Source organism: Dama dama, chromosome 26 (genome assembly GCF_033118175.1).
Source record: "Dama dama isolate Ldn47 chromosome 26, ASM3311817v1, whole genome shotgun sequence".
Classification (NCBI taxonomy): domain Eukaryota; kingdom Metazoa; phylum Chordata; class Mammalia; order Artiodactyla; family Cervidae; genus Dama; species Dama dama.
In genome coordinates this window covers 34,376,112-34,397,003 of record NC_083706.1, presented here as the reverse complement: position 1 = coordinate 34,397,003, position 20,892 = coordinate 34,376,112, and the positions used below count along the sequence as shown (strand labels likewise).

Sequence of the window (20,892 nt, the reverse complement as noted above, 5' to 3'; positions counted from 1 at the left end):
ATGGGACCCAGAAATTTTTTTATTTATTTATTTTTGGCTCTGCTGGGTCTTCATTGCTGCACAGACTTTCCTCTAACTGGGGCAAGCAGCGGCCACTCTCTAGTGGTGGTGTGTGGGCTTTTTGCGGTGGCTTCTCTTGGGTTCTTTGGTAGCTCAGACAGTAAAGAATCTGCCTGCATGCAGGAGACGCAGGTTTGATCTGTGGGTCGGGAAGATCCCCTGGAGAAGGGAAAGGCAACCCACTCCAGTATTCTTGTCTGGAGAATTCCATGGACAAAGGAGCCTGGCAGGGCAAAGAGTCAGACACAACTAAGCAACTTTCACTTTTCACTTTCTCTTATTGCAGGTTTCAGTAGTTGCAGCACATGGGCTCAGTAGTTGTGGCTCCCAGGTTCTAGAGGACAGACTCAACAGTTGTGGCACACAGACTTAGCTGCTCTGCTTCATGTGGGACTTTCTCAAACCAGGGATCAAACTTGTGTCTCCTGTATTCTTTATCACTGAGCCACCAGGGAAGCCCCAGCAATCTGTTTTGGTAAGTTCTCTAGGTGGTTATAAGGTAATAGTTTGAGAAATACTGGCAAAGAGAACACACCATGCATCTTCCCATCATTGGGTCCTTAAAAAGGTCTTTCTTCTGACTAAAGGAAAGTGAAAATCACTCAGTCGTGTCTGACTCTTTGCAAACCCATGAACTATACAGTCCATGGAATTCTCCAGGCCAGAATACTGGAGTGGGTAGACTTTCCCTTCTCCAGGGGATCTTCCCAATTCAGGGATCAAACCCAGGCCTCCTGCATTACAGGTGGATTCTTTACCAGCTAAGCCACAAGGGAAGCCCGAGAATATTGGAATGGGTAGCCTATCCCTTCTCCAGGGGATCTTCCCAATCCAGGAATCAAATCGAGGTCTCCTGCATTACAGGTGAATTCTTTACCAACTGAGCTATCAGGGAAGCCCTTTCTTCTGACTAAACTAATCCCATATCCCACTTCCAATACGGTGGTACTCACTCATAGTTTAACAGTTAATTCCACTGTCACCTCCTGGAGAAGGTAAGCTGAAAGTATACCTCCTCCCTGAGTCCACATGCCTTATGGCTACTGCTGTTATTAATCTTAGTCAGACTTCAGACTTACCTTCCATCCCTAGAACCAAGATCTCCTTGCCGTAGCAACCAGCAGAAGATCAGAGATTTTTGTCTAATTGATTACAGAAACCACTAACTTATTACCTGGAAGTATGATTCATTATTGCTTGGAAGTCCAATGCTAAAATTTGAAATTTCATTGGTCTCTGGGGACACAGATGATACTCCAAGAGCCAGATTCCGAGTTGTGATATTCACATGTGTTGTGCTCTGTAGGTCTATCTTGAAGGCCAATTCATCGATTGTTTTTAAAGCTCTAAAGAAATAACAACAGCACTGTTAAGGAACACATTTTAGGTACCTGCACACGTGTGATTTCCTGCAGGACAAAATACCAACCAAATAAAATCATCCTTAAATCTTTTGATCTCAAAAAAAATTTTTTTTGACCTTAATATGAATACGCATTAAGTTAATTACTTCATGCCACAATAATATCAGTTAAAACACTGACTCCTAGAGATAAACTTGAAGAGAAATATATGCTTTACAGAAAAGCAACAATAAAGCTATCCTAAACAAACTCTGTTTTTCATCTATTTTAGCCTTTCTTTCCTCATACGAAAAATTCTCTTCCTACTTTATACTGAGTGGGAATCAAAGGAAGTAATATAATAAAAGTATTTTTTGAATTGCAAGACCCTGTAAAAAAAGTTTGTAATTATTATTTGAATAAGGTAAGTTAGAGAATACATTCAAACAAAGATAAAATTTTCATCAAAGAAATCTGGTTGAAAGAAAAAATATCTTAGTATGCATGCATGCTCAGCTACTCAGTCATGTCCTGCTCTCTGTGACCCCACATACTGCGGCCGACCAGGCTCCTCTGTCCATGCAATTTTCCAGGAGAGAATACTGAAGTGGATGCCCTCCTTCATGGAATCTTCCCGACCCAGGGATTGAACCTGTGTCCCCCACATCTCTTTCACTGGCAGGCAGATTCTTTACCCCTGAGCCATCTGGGAAGCCCAAATATCTTACTATTAACACATTAAATGAAATAATTGGATATAAATTGAATTATGTAAAAATAGGTGTATTTCACCCTTCCCTAGGCATTTTCATTTCAGAAGTGTAACAGTCACAGAGTAGCGGCTGTTTTGTGTCACAGTCCATAGAACAATAGCCAAGAATGACCACATTATACCTAAAAGATGTCAGCTGAGTGTTTGCTAAGTATCTCCTTTGCAAGCAAAAACTAGTGCCATAAATTTATATATATATAATATATTCTAAATATAAAAATACATATTTATGCTAAATATATAAATATACACAATTTATCTTTTGAATTTACACCAGTTAACATTTTTCACATGAAAAAAGGAAATACCAACAATGTCTTTTTGGGACTATTTACATTACCTAGCCAGGAGGGCAACCCTAATCAATTTGTAAATTATTTTCTCAAAAAAAAAAAAAACAAAACCCACAGAATTTTGAAGTACATTTTGTGAATGATCTTGGGAATTATCAATGGATCTTCTAGAGATCTGAAGTTTGAAAGCTGGGCACTGAGCATTCAGATCTGTGAGAAACTACATAATACCACATATATCCAGTAAACATTACTCTCTGGAAGAAATACAAACAAACTTACTCAGAAGACGACTCAAGCAAATCACTGTCTGGGCTGGTTAAAATATTAGAAAATATATTCATTAAGGTTGAGCCAAGCGTTATATCAATGTTTTCTTCTTTATTTACAATCCTTTTGACCTGTTCTACGATGCTGGTGATATTGGCTGAGCTTAATGGCTGCCCGTCACTAGTTAAATTTAAAATCTCATTGGCAACTTCATTTGCTTCCCCTAAAAATATGACAGAAGAACAACATACAGTTTTATGTGTGTATCCTGAGCAGTTCTAGGAATCCGAAACATAGTATAATATTTCACTTCCAGTAAAGCAGCAAATCAGATTTCCTATATGTACCCCTTAGCCCGATTTTCACAGGACAACAGTATTTCTTTACACACACAAACTAACTTCTCTCTTTAGTGAGACACAAATTGTGCTTATAAGCAGCTTAGGTAAATAACTTGGAGGGACCAATATTCACACATAGTTCTAAGTGAGATGCCCACAGAATCACTAAATAAGTATGTATTTGCTGCTTGAAAACACACACATACAATCTTAATTTACATAGTCTCTTCTCCAAAATTTTCTTACTATTGTTAATCTACTACAGAATAAGTATAACAGAAAGTCAGAATGAGCAAAAACAGTATTTTTTACTTTAAGTAAGTCAAACAATCTTTTGCTTAGCTTTTAATGTCACAGTGGTATCAGGACATGATACCACAGAACAGAACATGTCCAAAGAAGATGAGAACCATGAAACTTGAGGTCATCTTATTTTGCCTTGGAGAACTGAAGACATCTCTCACTTACTTGAGCAATTGGAGGTATCGGGAGTCCCCCAGTGGGCTACAGAATTGTTGACAGGGTCAGGATAACTGTAGAACAAAAAATGTATTTTAAACATTTGGCAGACACGACATTATAGCTGACAAAAGTAGTTAATAATAAGCTTTAGAATTTCCGTTGGTATCTAGGTAAGTTTCATTTGAAGACTATAACAATGGACATAAAATTCATATTAAAAGTTCTTCCTGGGAAAAAAAAATCAGGCACATGCATCAGGGGAAAAAAAAAATACTAGCAATAGCTTATATCCTAGCGTAGGCTCCATCAGGTTACTAAAGTTAAAAGTATAGTTGTTAACATGGATCAAGCACCACTTTAAGAACTTCCTAGATAAAATCTCATTTTGATTTCACATAACTCTGTAAAGCAGATTATAATCCATGTTTTATAGATGAGGAAACAGACTTAGATAAATCAAGGAATTTTCCAAGGAGTCACAGGCAGGAAGAGGCAGAACCACAATTCAAAGCCAAGTCCCTTTCTTTCCTCTCCACCACTTGTCAAACCCAGCCGTGGGGGCAAAGTATTTCTACACGGGCAGTTTCAGAGTCTGAATTTCCCTGCAAGAAAATTCTCACTGAACGGGGTGGAGGGTGAGGAACTGGATTTGACTTAATCAGTGAATCCTCTGTTAACCTGTCTGAGGTTTCCATTCAACGATTATAGAGAAAAACCCACACCCTAACAGTCTCCACTAGCAGACTGCCCTAACCTGGATCTTGTCTTTCTTCTTTCTGACGTCTCTTTTCCCCTCCAGTGATAACCACTCCAAAGATTTAAAAAGACTCGGCATGCCATGTCACGTATATGCAAGTCATGTCATGCCATGTCACGTATATACATGTCATGTCACGTATATGCAAGTCATGTCATGCCATGTCATGTATATACATGTCATGTCGCGTATATGCTGGCTCTGTTCACCAACTTTGCTCTAGAACTTCCCTCTGGTTTTCAAATTGCTCCATCTTTCTTTGAAGAAGGCTAAATTAGCATGTTGCTTGAAGTGAAAAAAATGCTTTCTTTGGTAACCTACCTTCCTCATCTTTACCTCACATGGATTTGACGTACAAAGAGCTTCCTGTCCTTCTTTCCTATTAATATACATTGCATGGAAACTATGGTACAGCGCCTGTAACTCTGGAAAGTAGGTACATGGAGTTTGCTGGCAAGAGTTAAGAAAGTATTACCATGTTCGTGAAGCAAAGAGGCCCTGTTTCCCTGGACAGGGAATTCTGTATTCAGAAGGTCGGATGCTTGGCCATTTATATCCTTTGGGCACCTCCTCAGCCAGACATATACCTATGTGAAAACAAGACCCAACATGAGAAATATCAATCTATTTCTTGAAATTAGAGATGCAAGATGAGAGCAAAACAACAATGTTGGTAATTAGGTATTTATTCCATGCAATACTAAAATAACAGGTTTTTGTGTTCAGAATTTGTAAAAGTTCAGAAGCTATGAAAAATAAACATTAGCTACATTTCATATTCAAGATTGTATCTTAAAAAATCATTAAATAAAAGCACATACTTATGCAAGTATAAAAATGAATCAGACAATATTATTCTAACATAAGTCATTTGTAGATAAAATTATTAAATAGTTGTTGTTTAGTTGCTAAGTCATGTCCAACTCTTTTGCGACCCCATGGAGCCTGCCAGGCTCCTCTTAACTATGGAATTCTCCAGGCAAGAATACTTGAGTGGGTTGCCATTTCCTCCTTCAGGGGATCTTCCAACCCAGAGACTGAATCCGTATCTCCTGCAATGGCTGGCGGACTCTTTACCACCGAGCCACCAGGGAAGCCCCTAGTAAAACAGATTTATTGGGGGAAAAAAAACTACATAAAATGAAAACTGTCCTGAAAAATTCAAAATGTAATTTAATATTTTTCAAAGAAAAAGCCTATAAAATAGTGCCTCAACAGTGTTCTTGGTGAGTTGCCAGCACGTTTTATAGAAACAATTTCTGGTTGCTCTGCAAGCATGTTTCACCTGGCAATTTGCTGGAGGAATGGCAAGAAGGCAGCTGTAGGCCACACATCTTGCACACACACCTTCACCTCAAATCATCCCACTTATTGTCTAAAAACTGTCTGGGTGAGAGCTAGGACATAAATAACTCAGAGTTTACACTCTAAAAATATAGAAATAAAATCACTGTATCGGTAACAACAAAATCTCATATTTCAGTACTGAAAAATAGCAAGTTACATGAAGACTACCGGAAACCAGTAGTGTAGTTACCAGTTGAACATTTAAATAACTTTCCTATCTATATTTTGAGCTTTTCTTCTCCCAGTTGGTAGAAATTTTTCTACAGAAGCAAGGTCTCCTGCATTGCAGGTGGATTCTTTACCAGCTGAGCCACAAGGGAAGCCCAACAATACTGAAGTGGGTAACCTATCCCTACTCTGGCAGATCTTCCCGACCCATGAATAGAATTAGGGTCTCCTGCATTGCAGGCAGATTGTCTACCAACCGAGCTATCACGGAAGCCCTAAGGACTTCCCCGGTGGCTCAGACAGTCAAGCGTCTGCCTGTAATGCAAGAGACCCGGGTTCGATCCTTGGGTCAGGGAGATCCTCTGGAGAAGGAAATGGCAACCCACTCCAGTATTCTTGCCTGGAGAATCCCATGGACATAGGAGCGTGGTAGGCTACAGTCCATGGGATCGCAAAGAGTGGGACACGACTGAGCGAATTCATTTCACTTTCTGCAGAAGAACAATACAACATGGAATTTAAGTGGAATAAGTAGCATTGTGCTCAGTCCTGACTCTTTGCGGACCCACGGACTGTAGCCTGCCAGGTTCCTCTGTCCATGGAATTTTCCAGGCGAGAATACTGGAGTGGGTGGTCATTTCCTCCTCCAGGGGATCTTCCTAACCCAGGGATCGAATTTGTGCCTCCTGCGTTAGCAGGCAGATTCTTTACCACTAGCACCACCTGGGAAGCTCTAAGTGGTATAAATTACATGTCCAAGTGTGCAGAGAGAGCTGTTCAGGGATTCCTCAACCTCTGAGGAACAGAGATAAGGCTGGTCCTCACGGGCTCCTTTGTCACGTACAAACCACATTCATCAAGCTCCTTCATTGTGGAGACCCCTATGTATGAAAGAGGAGCCTTTGTATTCTGCTCATCCCCCTGTATCCTCGAGGCACTGGTTCCAGAAAACACATTCCTCCCCCTGCCAGTATACTGAAATCTGAGAAAGCTCATTTCCCTTGTGTAAAATGTAGTAACATTTGCAACAACCTATGTACATCCTCCTGTATACTTTATATCATCACTAGATTACTTACAATAATAAATACAATGTAAATGCTATGTACATAGTTTTAAATACAATGTATATGCTAGGTAAACAGTTGGCCAGGCATGGCAAATTCAAGTTTTGCTTTCTGAAACCTTCTGAATTTTTCCCTCCAAATATTTTCAATCCATGGTTGGTTGAACTACAGAAGCAGACCCCATGGAGACTATGTATGCTGACACATTAGAGATGAGGGTTTCCTCAGAGAAGAAAAGAAGCCTGCTTCCTTGTTGCACTGTGATTCTGGCTGTAGTCATAATCATGCTTTTAGAGGCTGAGAAATATCTGCTTCCCTCACTTCGATTTCCTGCATGTGTGTCTAAGGAGATGTGTCAAAGTTTCCCTTTCGAGCTCTACTAATTCACCTAATCAGCTGTCACCATAACATTAGAACGATTACTTTACTTTTTGTTACCCATGTTTTTGATCATTTACTTTTCTCAAAGATGCCCATCAAGGCGCATTCATCTATTTATTCATGCATTTAAATGCTCAGGAATGTGCTGGTTGCTGGGGAGGAGATGGCAAGTGAGTGTTAAGAGAAAAATAAGATGTGTTCTCAAGCCAGAGGAAATTTCTAGTTAAAGAAAATATGTGTAAGAACACAAATAAGTCCAGGCAAATTCAAGAGTCTTCTATATGGACGGTACTCGAGGTCTGCGGACAGCATGAGGTGGAGGCTCCCAGGCAGTGACAGCTATCTGTACATGATGATGTCAGAGAAGACTTCACAGAAGAGGCAACTTTGGGCTGTCCTTCATACCAGGTAGGTGACCATCAGGTGGGCAGTGAGAGAGGAGGGAAGAAATGTGGGCAAAGAAAGAAAGAGCACAACATGTCTGGGGAAGTGCTGGCTACGCCACACCTATGGCTGGAGCTCAGGATGTGAACCACGTCCAGGTGAGAAACCAATCTAGGTTTGGGATGACTCCCAGATTTCTGGCCTATCTATTCCTGCATAGATGGTAACAGAGACAGAGAACATAAGAGGATATTTTATAACAAGAAACTGTCTTTTATAAGATTTACTTCTTTGGATATCCCATATGCACACACTCACAATCTCTTTATTCCTAAAGTTGACGCCAGCTCTGGTCAAGGTTATCTTGGCATTTTGCTCATATTCTTAGTATTTTCACAATAGGTTCCTAAAATAGGGTATCAACTTCCATCTGCCTCTTTCATTCCCTTGGATTCATAGGTATCAAGGTGCTATCTTTTATGCTAACCTTGTCACCCATTTTTAACAATGTCACCAATAGGATGAACTTTATCATCAGAAAAAAATAGCTTTAAATAAGCAAACACACAAAGGAGGAATATTTTTGTTGATTTTGTTTCAACTTAACCTGTTATATAGTCACATAAATACATATAATAAAACAGTTAAAAACACTTACCCAGTTGTCTCACATTCACTGTATGTAGCCTCAAGCCCTCATCCAGGGACTCATTATTTCTTAAGAGCTTCTGCTGAATGGTTCTTCCTTCTAAACTGGGATTGTTGGTAGCATTATAAACCAAAAGGGCCCAAATCACCAACCTAGGAAAATAATTCAGACAGAGTTGCTGACCAGTCAGATCATTTTTTGGTGGAAAAATAGAACAATTGCATATGGTAGTAAGAGAGTAACCGTAAAGTGTTGAGACTAAAGAAATACATCAAAGTATTCAAGGACTTCTGTCCCTGCACAAATTACAATGCTAAAAAAAATTATAACCTTAAAAAATCTCAATATGAACATTTTATGGAATGCTGCATGTATTATCTATCATATTACCCCATTTCTTTTAAGAAATACTTTAATATTTTATAGCACACATGCAAGAAAGTCATATTTGTGGTTAATGCTATACTGTTTCTTTAAAGTCAAAAATAAAGTTTTTTAAGAAAAATTAGAATTTCAACTAATCTGATTAAACAATCAGATTAATCTGATTAAACGTAAGAGAAACAGAAGGCTCTAAGAGAGGGCATCAGAGGGCAGACAGACTGAAACCACAATCACAGAAAACTAGCCAATCTGATCACATGGACCACAGCCTTGTCTAACTCAATGAAACTAAGCCATGCCATGTGGGGCCACCCAAGACAGACAGGTCATGGTGGAGAGATCTGACAAAATGTGGTCCACTGGAGAAGGGAATGGCAAACCAATTCAGTATTCTTGCCTTGAGAACCCCATGAACAGTAGGAAAAGGCAAAAAGATAGGACACTGAAAGATGAACTCCCCAGGTCGGTAGGTGCCCAATATGCTACTGGAGAAGAGTGGAGAAATAACTCCAGAAAGAATGAAGGGATGGAGCCAAAGCAAAAATAACACCCAGCTGTGGATGTGACTGGTGATAGAAGCAAGGTCCGATGCTGTAAAGAGCAATATTGCATAGGAACCTGGAATGTTAGGTCCATGAATCAAGGCAAATTGGAAGTGGTCAAACAAGAGATGGCAAGAGTGAACCTCGACATTCTAGAATCAGCGAATTAAAATGGACTGGAATGGGTGAATTTAACTCAGATGACCATTATATCTATTATGGTGGGCAGGAATCCTTTAGAACAAATGAAGTAGCCATCATAGTCAACAAAAGAGTCTGAAATGCAGTAACTGGATGCAATGTGTGAAACGACAGAATGCTCTCTGTTCGTTTCCAAGGCAAACCATTCAATATCATGGTAATCCAAGTCTATGCTCTGACCAGTAATGCTGAAGAAGCTGAAGTTGAACAGTTCTATGAAGACCTACAAGACCTTTTAGGACTAACACCCAAAAAAGATGTCCTTTTCATTATAGGGGACTGGAATGCAAAAGTAGGAAGTCAAGAAACACCTGGAGTAACAGGCAAATTTGGCCTTGGAGTACAAAACGAAGCAGGTCAAAGGCTAACAGAGTTTTGCCAAGAGAACACACTGGTCATAGCAAACACCCTCTTCCAACAACACAAGAGAAGACTCTACACATGGACATCACCAGATGGTCAACACCGAAATCAGATTGATTATATTCTTTGCAGACAAAGATGGAGAAGTTCTATACAGTCAGCAAAAACAAGACCAGGAACTGACTGTAGCTCAGACCCTGAACTCCTTATTGCCAAATTCAGACTTAAAGAAAGTAGGGAAAACCGCTAGACCATACAGGTATGACCTAAATCAAATCCCTTATGATTACACAGTGGAAGTGAGAAATAGATTTAAGGGACTAGATCTGATAGACAGAGTGCCTGATGAACTATGGATGGAAGTCGTGACATTGTACAGAAGACAAGATCAAGACCATCCCCAAGAAAAACAAATGCAAAAAAGCAAAATGGTGTCTGAGGAGGCCTTACAAATAGTTGTGGAAAAAAAGAGAAGCAAAAAGCAAAGGAGAAAAGGAAGGATATACCCATTTGAATGCAGAGTTCCAAAGAATAGCAAGGAGAGATAAGAAAGGCTTCCTCAGCGATCAATGTAAAGAAATAGGGGAAAATGATAGAATGGGAAAGACTAGAGATCTCTTCAAGAAAATTAGAGATACCAAGGGAACATTTCACGCAAAGATGGGCTCAATAAAGGACAGAAATGGTAGGGACCTAACAGAAGCAGAAGATATTAAGAAGAGGTGGCAAGAATACACAGAAGAAATGTACAAAAAAGATCTTCATGATCCAGAACCATGATGGTGTGATCACTCACCTCGAGCCAGACATCCTGGAATGTGAAGTCAAGTAGGCCTTGGAAAGCATCCCTAAGAACAAAGCTAGTGGAGGTGATAGAATTCCAGTTGAGCTATTTCAAATCCTGAAAGATGATGCTGTGAAAGCGCTGCACTCAATATGCCAGCAAATTTGGATAACTCAGCAGTGGCCACAAGAAAAGGTCAGTTTTCATTCCAATCCCAAAGAAAGGCAATGCCAAAGAAAGCTCAAACTATCACACAATTGCACTCATCTAACATGCTAGTAAAGTAATGCTCAAAATTCTCCAAGCCAGGCTTCAGCAATACGTGAACTGTGAACTTTCAGATGTTCCAGCCGGTTTTAGAAAAGGCAGAGGAACCAGAGATCAAATGTCAACATCAGCTGGATCATCGAAAAAGCAAGAGAGTTCCAGAAAAACATCTATTTCTGCTTTATTGACTATGCCAAAGCCTTTGACTGTGTGGATCATCAATAAACTGTGGAAAATTCTGAAAGAGATGGGAATACCAGACCACCTGACCTGCTTCTTAAGAAACCTATATGCAGGTCAGGAAGCAACAGTCAGAACTGGACATGGAACAACAGACTGGTTCCAAATAGGAAAAGGAGTAGGTCAAGGCTATATATTGTCACCCTGCTTATTTAACTTATATGCAGAGTACATCATGAGAAACGCTGGGCTGGAGGAAGCACAAGCTGGAATCAAGATTGCCAAGAGAAATACCAATAACCTCAGATATGCAGATGACACCACCCTTATGGCAGAAAGTGAAGAGGAACTAAAAAGCCTCTTGATGAAAGTGAAAGAGGAGAGTGAAAAAGTTGGCTTAAAGCTCAACATTCAGAAAACTAAGATCATGGCATCTGGTCCCATCACTTCATGGCAAATAGATGGGGAAACAGTGGAAACAGTGTCAGACTTTATTTTTGGGGGCTCCAAAGTCACTGCAGATGGTGATTGCAGCCATGAAATTAAAAGACGCTTACTCCTTGGAAGGAAAGTCATGACCAACTTAGAAAGCATATTAAAAAGCAGAGACATTACTTTGTCGACAAAGGTCCATCTAGTCAAGGCTATGGTTTTTCCAGTAGTCATGAATGGATGTGAGAACTGGACTATAAAGAAGGCTGAGGGCCAAAGAATTGATGCTTTTGAACTGTGGTGTTAGAGAAGACTCTTGAGAGTCCCTTGGACTGCAAGGAGATCCAACCAGTCCATCCTAAAGGAGATCAGTCCTGGGTGTTTATTGGAAGGACTGACGTTGAAGCTGAAATTCCAATACTTTGGCCACCTGATCGAAGAGCTGACTCATTTGAAAAGACCCTGATGCTAGGAAAGATTGAGGGCAGGAGGAGAAGGAGACGGCAGAAGATGAGATGGTTGGATGGCATTACTGACTCAATGGACATGAGTTTGGGTAAACTCCGGAAGCTGGTGATGGACAGGGAGGCCTGGCATTCTGCGGTTAATGGGGTTGCAAAGAGTCTGACAGGACTGAGCAACTGAACTGAACTGATTAAACAATTAACTTTTAAATTACTGAGTATTATTAGTTACAAACATGTTGCAATTTCTCCAGAATTGTGATAAAATGCTTTTCTATCTCTATGAAGCATTTACTAGTACTCTGTGCACTGAAAAGTTACAAAATAAATAATTGACATTCACTCAGTAATTGTCATGTTACTGAATAAGTTTATATATTGCTTGAACTGGCTTGTCTTTAAAAAGAAAGTATCTCTATAGGAAGCAGAGATATATATCCTAAAATCCCCACCAAAACTCTGGTTCTACAATTTGAAGTAACATAATTTCCTGTTCACTTGTAATCATATACACAGTCAAAAGGGAAAGCAAAAGATGCCAAAGTGAACCCAGTAGCATTGTTCCTGAAATAACTATGAAGTCCTCAGAGGACAGGCAGTGGCATATTTGATTTATGAAATACTGTGAGTATCAATATAAATGAAATAGAGTATTTGTGATGCTAAAAAGAAGAAAAGTAAGTGAAATCTTTGCTAGTCAACGTTGGGTGAAATTTTAAAATAGCCCTATTTTTCCCCTAAGTATCTGTACTTTATAATTCTGATAGTTCATTCTGAAGAGCTATTTATCTCTGAAGTCACTTACTGCTTACTGTTCATATAGGAGTCATATTTAGGATGAGAAAAACACAAATGTGAATATAATGTTGAACTGTGATATAATAATTTTTAAATGACCTATTAAAGAAAAAAAGTATCCCTTGATTAAATTATTGTTGGATGCTAAACTTCACCACTCCAGTAACTGAGAACTTAAGAGTTGGCAATGTCAACTTTTGCTTCCCTTGAATATTGAGAACACAGTACGTTCTGGATGGTACTGACCCAAATTCGGCAATTCAAGAATGATCATGCGTTTTCACACGTCTTATTTGTGTTGTTTTCCTTTCTCATTCTGGAAACTGAAACTATTTTATGGTTCTGCAAAATCCAGCTCTATCTGTTGTTACTATCAGTCATTCTTTAATTGAATAAATCAGTCTCTGTGGCTCTGGTTTCCTGTCTGTCTAGGCAATAGAGTATGATAGCATTATCTAAAGGTAGGGTTTGTGTTAGGTGTTACAGTTCAATTGAAAGGAAAGGTTGGGGAAAAAAAGAGTGTGTGTAAGACTAGTAGATTGTAACTTTGAGAAAAACCATGAGAGATCACAAAGGTTCATCCATGAGCATAAAAGCAACAGAGAGCAGAAAGAAAAGATGGAGATAAAGTTGGTACGAACAAACTTTAAAGCAATGCCAGAAGCTCATACCAAAGAAAAACAAAATGTATGGATTTTCCCATATACACTCTAAATTCATTCTCCCTATAATTTTTTATAAAATTACACATTGGCGTTACAGACAGGAAACAGATTCCACGAATTTAAATGTCTTTCCAACAAGAGTTTCTAAGGTGTGGACCTATACTCATGATGACTGATATTAGTATCATCAGGGAATAGAAGAATCACAGTAAATAGGACCAGAGCATGGGAACATGAGGTCAGAAATCTTGGCTTCTCACATTGGCTGGTTGATGTTGGGCAATTCATGGGGTCTTAGTTTTGTCACTGGTTGAAAGGGCAGGATGTTACCTGCCTTATCTATGTTGGAGGTAACTGGTAGAGAAGCAAATGAGTCAGTGAATAAGACAGTGCTTGGAATCATAAAGTGCAAACGTAATGAGATGCTGTGATGAAGGTTATAAAGGTGGTCAGGATGAGTGTTATGATGATGCTTCCAAAGGGCATGAGTTTAATATGTTTTATACTTCTGGAAAATATTTTATTTGGTTGTTCTCATAAAATTGCATTATTAGAATCTGATTTTGAGCCCTATGAAGAGGGTATAGCACTGGAGACACTTTGAAGTAGGGCTGCCCCAACTGCAAGACAAAGTGTCCTCCAGCAAAGTTATCCAGGTAATTGTGGATCCATTATTCCAGGTTCAATATGATCTAGCAGTACAGTTTGGAGAAGAATTTATTTGGCTAAAATAAGGAGAAAAATCCTGTTACCATCAAGAAGACAGTGTTAAGATACATTAAATACATTACTCTGATCTTCAGGTCATAAAGAAAAAGGAACAATTCTAGAAAATAAACAATAACTTTCCCTAATCAGATGGTCCAATCCAGTCTGTTGAATATATACAAAAATGGTAAGTTTGAAATATAATCTTAAAGACATGTGTTTTTCTAATGAATAGAGAAACATGTGTTTTTCTAATGTGTTTTTCTGAATAGAAAAAGAAAAAAATAAGAAAACTCTCTGGTCAACCCTCATATGAAATTTTATTACTAGCTTCTAAGAATATATGACGTAAAAAGAAATATATTCCATCTCTATAGTTGTAAATACAGATATCAATTCAGTCAATTGAAACTAAGTAAAAAATGTAAACTTTTGCTTTTCAACTGACTTTTTTTATTCTGTGGAGATGCAGTATACGACCTGACACAACCTCGTTTATTTTACTTGGGAGTTTACATTGTTTTTTTACTACATAGCACTCTTGAACAGTTGGTCTTTAAATGCCAACTGTTTATATATGGTGAACATATCTATTAAATTACCTGCTTGCTTAAGTCATGACCCTGATACACTTTTAAAAATGAAAACTTCAGAAAATTAGCTGATGGCTTTGAATGCTGAAAATATTTCAGCACCTATTACCCATATTATTAGATGCTACTGTACATAAGTACTTGACTTAACACTATAATTATTTTTCTTTCTTTGAAGGTCTATGAAATTTCAAATAACAGGCAATAGGTTACCATAAACTGGAATTATCAATACTAAAAATAATAAATGTTCCAATTCTGCATTATTTTTTTTTATCAGATGTATATTTCTACTGAGTCTGCTTATATTACAGTTTTAACTATAGGAAAAAAGGGAGACTTGTTCATTAGGGCTAAAGAAATAATTGACATGTGCTACTCAAAAGAAACATTTCTCTCCTACCTCACTGATTTTATTTCTCTACAAGACATTCAAAACAGAGAACATGAGAAAAGATGTCACATTTTCTGCGAGGCCTTGTCAGCGTTACCTTTGGTCAGTCACAATGCTTCTCCTCACTTTAATCTTGTCCTCTCCAGTGCTCAGGTGAAAACTGTAAATACAAACAGGTATATTCGTTATCAGGGCTTCCCCGGGCATTAGTGATAAAGAACCCGCTTGTCAATGCAGGACATGTGAGAGACAAGGGTTCGATCCCTGGGTCACAAAGATCCCCTGGAGGCGGGCACGGCAGCCCACTGCAGTATTCTTGCCTGGAGAATCCCATGGACAGAGGAGCCCGGCGGGCTATGATCCACAGGGTTGCAAAGAGTCAGACTCAACTGAAATGACTTAGCATGCATGCATGCATATTCATTATCAACCTCATCTGCTGCATGATCAGCAACAAAATTTGAGGAGGTGAAAGAAAGAGGCAGAGAGGACGTTCTAAGCCAGTGTTAGCAAATGTGTCTTCAGAGGTCCTAGTTCCTTCTTAAGCCTGAGACAAATCAGCTCCAAGGCAAAATAAAACTTGGAACTACATGCCTTCTCTCTCTTTCGAAGATTTCATAATGCATATCAGTACATGAAAGAATCTGAGATGCTTGGATATACAGAAACTTGCTCCTGAACTAATCTGACCCTTTGATCCTCTTTTCTGTGAGATACATTATCGATATATCTCAGATTCATAGAATACATGTTTAGGGCTTCCCTGGTGCCTCGGACAGTAAAGACTCTACCTGCAGTGAGAGAGACCTGGCTTTGATCCCTGGGTTGGGAAGATCCCCTGGAGAGGGCATGGCAACCCAGTCCAGTATTCTTGCCTGGAGAATCCCATGGCCAGAGGAGCCTGGTGGGCTATAGTCCATGGGGTCGCAAAGAGTCAGACAGGACTGAGTGACTAAGCAAAGCACAGCACAAATACACTTTAGAAACTATAAAACTATAAAATCAAGGTGCAGAGGAAGACAGGTAGGTAACACAGGTGGAAAATCTCTTCTGCTGGAGATTCATGGAGTATTTAAATAGAAGATTAGTGAAAGTTAATTTTGAAAGGCTAGGTTGCAATCACACTGTAGATGTCTTATTTTACAAAAAAAATGGTCTTCAAACGGGTTCATGCAAACCAGGGAATGCTCTTGATGAACTACTGGTGTGTGAGAAGCAACTAATTTCTATTTATATTACATGATAACATATATTGGTTAAGTAATATACACATACACACATGCATACATAAAATCTATTTAAAATTACAAATATATTTTGGGAGTACAAGTTAAATTTTTTAAAAATGACTGGGATCTACAATCAAAATTTTTTTAAACCATTACTGCACTATTGAAGCTTTTTGTGCAAAGCAATGGTAAAATATATAGAGTTATTTAGAAAGATTATGAGTATAGTGTGTATTTCTGTATTTTCATGTGTATGTGTGTGTCAGTATAACCACAGAGAGAGAGTAGTATTAAATTAGACACTCCTGTTTTTTTGCACTGGTAGGGGCAACGGAGGGCGCTACACCTTGCATCATGCGGGGTCTTCGTTCCCCTAACAGGAATCGAACCTGTGTCCCTTGCAGTGGAAGCACAGAGTCTTAACCACTGGCTGCCAGGCAAGTCCCCTAGATACTACTTTCTATTTCTCAATTTATTCTGTCACTTACCTGATATTAACCACGTAAACGGTGTAGTTCCAATTCTGGAATGTTGAATTGAGCTGAAAATACAATGGAAATGGTGAGTTTGAATTAACACTTAAAAAAAAAAAAAGAAATTTAAATCCAGTTTCTTCTCTCCCATTAATTGTTATTGGAATAAGACCCTGGGAAAATTCCAAAGAGCTAAAGGAATGAAAGAAAGGTACAGACAACAGCTACTGAGGCACTGTATGCCAAGAAATTTACCAGTGTTTTCTCTTTTATTCTCGCAACAGCTAATGAGATAGGTATTATCTGCACTATCCTCCCACCCGTTACACCAAGGAACGAAGCTTCACGGAGATGAAATAGCTCACCCAGCTGCAACTAAGAAGTAACAGATCCCAGACTGGAACCCAAGTCTGTCTGAATGGAAACATTATACTTTCCTCTTTAGCCTATATTATTAGGGCTTTCTCTATAATGGGCTCTCAAGTTAGCTATAATGCTGAGAACTTATCCACAATAGAATACACAGGAAAGACTAGCATAATACACACCTTCCACATTCTTCATTCAACAAACACCGAGGTGCATTAACACATGTTTTTCTAGCAATTACCATCTTATAAGAATATTAGTAGTAAGAAAAATGATAAATTAACAATATAGACCTCTAAAAACAAAGAGAAGTTCAACATTATAGAGAACTGTGTTATTGATAATTATGTGGTCATTTAACAATTTTTATGAGTCTCAGCACTAAACTTTTTAATGAAGCAATGGATTCCTTTCCATAAAACAAAAACAACAACCTTACATATGTCCAATACAATCACAAAATATTTTGATTTCTTTACTGACATGAAATTCTCTTATTTATATATCACCTCCAAAGAGTTTTTTTAGGTCTTGTTTCATACACACATTTAGCCTTCCTTGTGAGCGTTTTTAAATTGAATGTAAATTCTAGGAAATTCTGGAAAGAAGCATTAAATTATTTTTAAATTGTAAATAGTAATAATATGAAATAGGGACACCACTTATACTTTCTCTGTTACCAAACACCTGCTTTCGTATCTTACATCTTAAGGAGAAATGTCCATTAAAGTTTAGTTTCAGATAAAAAGTGATGCTATGTTGAAAACCATGCATGAAATAAATGTAAAATTATACCTTGCCTAAAGCATAAACTCCCCAATGAATGCTGATTTACAGAATTAATAACATTAGAAGTGGTTCATTTGAGAATGAGAAAAAAGAATTCTATCTTTTGACTAACACAACATTGAAAATCAACTATACTTCAATAAAATAAATTTAAAAAACTTTATCTTTTGAAAACATTCTGACTTTAAAAAAGCAGAAAGAAGAATGTGAAAGAAAACGGGATGCAAGATTAAACTCATTCAGTAAAGCCCTCTCTATTTAGAAATTCAATACATCTAGTGTTTGAAGTAGCTGCTAAGATTAATATGTCATTCCAGAAAGTTGATAGTAGTACTTTTCTTTGGTTTCTACTAGATTTTACTCCCCCGCCTCAATTTTTGTAACAGAGTTGTTAATTACATACTTTTGTTTTCTGTGGGTAACTTGTTGCAAAGGATGCAGCCTCTAAAAATAAAACTATGTTTTCCTACCATTCTTCAAATATATATACATATACATATATCTGAAGAAAGTATATATACTTTTATATATATATAGTATTATCATCACTATCTCTCAGTGTATGGTTTAACTTTCTTTTATTAGAAATGTGGCCTTAGTATATATGCCCTGCCACATAAGAAACCCATTTTTGTTACTTCAGAATGTATACCTAAATGACAAATTACTTTTTCCACAAAAATTGTCTGAACTGTAGTAGTAAATAAAAGCAGTACAAGGTTCCAAAGTATGCTGTAGATAGGAAATAAAAAATATAAACCTATGGGAAATTAAATTTTTGATATTATATCAGAGAAGGAAAAAATCATTAACATGTATTTATAACGTGTATTTATATAATGTATATATATAACACACATTTATAAAATAATAAAATTAAATGTTTAGTTTTTTAAATTAGAAATTACCAAAATTTTCACCAACAGAATACTGGTTAAATAAATTATAACCAAAATATCTAGTACAGTGTAGAATGGTGTGTACAATATTCTATTTTTAATGTAAAAAGAAAAACATAAGAATGTATAGTCATTTTCTTTTACATTCACAAATTCTTGGGAAAAAAACAAGAAAAATTCACAGTGATTTCCAAGCAGATAAGTTGGTTTCCAGGCAGATGACTGTCAAGGATGGGTGGAAGGTATTCATGATATACTTTTTATAAACTTGGTTTTTGAATCAAAGACTCAAATAGTGCTAAAAATGTACGACTATTACAGTAAATAAAGATACCTCTCAAAATACTTTTCCATTTGTGCTGTTCTTTTCTTATTTGACATAATAGTCCATTAGGCTCACTTTCTTGTCCTTTATTCAACTATACCTCACTTTCCATTCAAAAGTGCAATACTTCACTTACACTTCCACACATCTTTATTTCAGTATGATCTGTGGGTTCAGTTAGACAGTAGAGTCTTTCCCAGATTTCCAGAGATTAGTTTAAAGCCCCAAAACAGAAATTTTACAATCCACTTACCCATTCTGCCACCTTGCTCTGTACTTTCACCTCGGGGTGAGGAAGGATGTTTTGAATCACTATGGAAATTCTATAAATAATCCCATCTGTCCATTGGAAATAGGATTCAGTCCGTTAGTCATATTTTACAGTCATACATTTATCAGCTTACATTTATAATGACATAATTTCATACAAGGGCTTCCCTTGTGACTCATCTGGTAAAGAATCCACCAGCAAAGCGGGAGACCTGGGTTTGATCCCTGGGTTAGGAAGATACCCTGGAGAAGGGAAAGGCTACCCACTCCAGTATTCTGGCCTGGAAAGTTTCATGGACTGTATAGCCCGTGGGGTAGCAAAGAATCGGACACGACTGAGCAACTAAGAAATGCCTTCTACATAGGTATAGAAATTTTCTGTACAGGTAATTTTCAGTGACCTTGCAACTTTTTAGAAATAGTTATCATTTAGTTTACTTATAGATAAGTCATTGCTTCTAAATTATCACCTATATATGTTCCTTCATAATTCTTAATTCTATACACTTCTCCCTACTGTCTGTTAAAAGATTCTTCATGTACACCAAAAATTTCCTGTAACCAAAAATTATCCTTTTCTAACATTATGAAGAATGATAGTTTGAGATGCAAAAACTTGAGTAAGATGATGGGCAGAACTTAATTTGGAAAAGAATAGGTATCATGTATTTTTCACCCACAGCTCCTTACTCTCTCTATCCTCTTTCCCCTGCCCCAATAAAGCATTTTCTTCTACTTAAGTTGCTGGGCTCATTTTCACCAGATTTTTTATCAAAATTCCATAAGTGCAGTCATTTGTATCAAGTAGAGGAGGAAAATAGAATATTTGCAGATGGACTTTTAACTGGACTTGCTTGTAAAAGAAAATCCTATGTCAGAAGGAAGTTGTGCTTTTTTGCAGAAGTGCAATCTTTAAAGCAGTCTGCCATACATATATATTTTTCTTTTTTTTTAATGAAAATCAAATTGACCAGCCAAGGTTTGCTAAATTTCTCTAGATATGTGCTAAAGGAGATCTTACTACAAATAGTAACGAGAAAAAGATTCTTTTTAAATATGGTAGATCATACAGGAAAAAACATTGATTCTTCATTATTGCCAATTAATCATCTATCTCCATGCTTATAAACATGAGTAAAATACACATGTTGTTTGTTGTTTAGTCGCTCAGTCATGTCCAGCTCTTTTGTAACCTCATGGACTGTAACCTGCCAGCCTTCTCTGTCCATGGAATTTCCCAGGCAAAAATACTAGAATGGGTTGTCCTTTCCTTCTCCAGGGGATCTTCCCAACCCAGAGATCAAACCTGTATCTCCTGCATTGCAGGTGGAGACTTTACTGCTGAGCCACTAGGGAAGCCAAAATATGCATAGCAAATGTAAAAATATATTATTAAAACAATGGGGAAAAGATTCATTGAAGATTTGGGGGAAATAGTACATAAAAGTACAAAAGTATGTCTCCTAGGA

The 20,892-nt window shown here is 37.7% G+C and overlaps 1 protein-coding gene across 6 annotated transcripts in view; it reads right to left on the bottom strand.

The window, feature by feature from the left end:
• Positions 1–20,892, bottom strand: part of ADGRG6 (adhesion G protein-coupled receptor G6) — a 150,961-nt gene that overhangs the window by 44,069 nt on the left and 86,000 nt on the right. For all 6 annotated transcript variants that reach the window (XM_061130004.1, XM_061130005.1, XM_061130007.1 and 3 more), the window contains 8 exons: positions 19,407–19,492; positions 16,787–16,839; positions 15,167–15,229; positions 8,304–8,446; positions 4,774–4,885; positions 3,548–3,612; positions 2,751–2,961; positions 1,235–1,406 (listed from right to left, as the gene is read on the bottom strand). In XM_061130004.1, the coding sequence (XP_060985987.1) occupies positions 1,235–1,406; positions 2,751–2,961; positions 3,548–3,612; positions 4,774–4,885; positions 8,304–8,446; positions 15,167–15,229; positions 16,787–16,839; positions 19,407–19,492 (905 nt within the window). The remainder of the gene's footprint in view (positions 1–1,234; positions 1,407–2,750; positions 2,962–3,547; positions 3,613–4,773; positions 4,886–8,303; positions 8,447–15,166; positions 15,230–16,786; positions 16,840–19,406; positions 19,493–20,892) is intronic.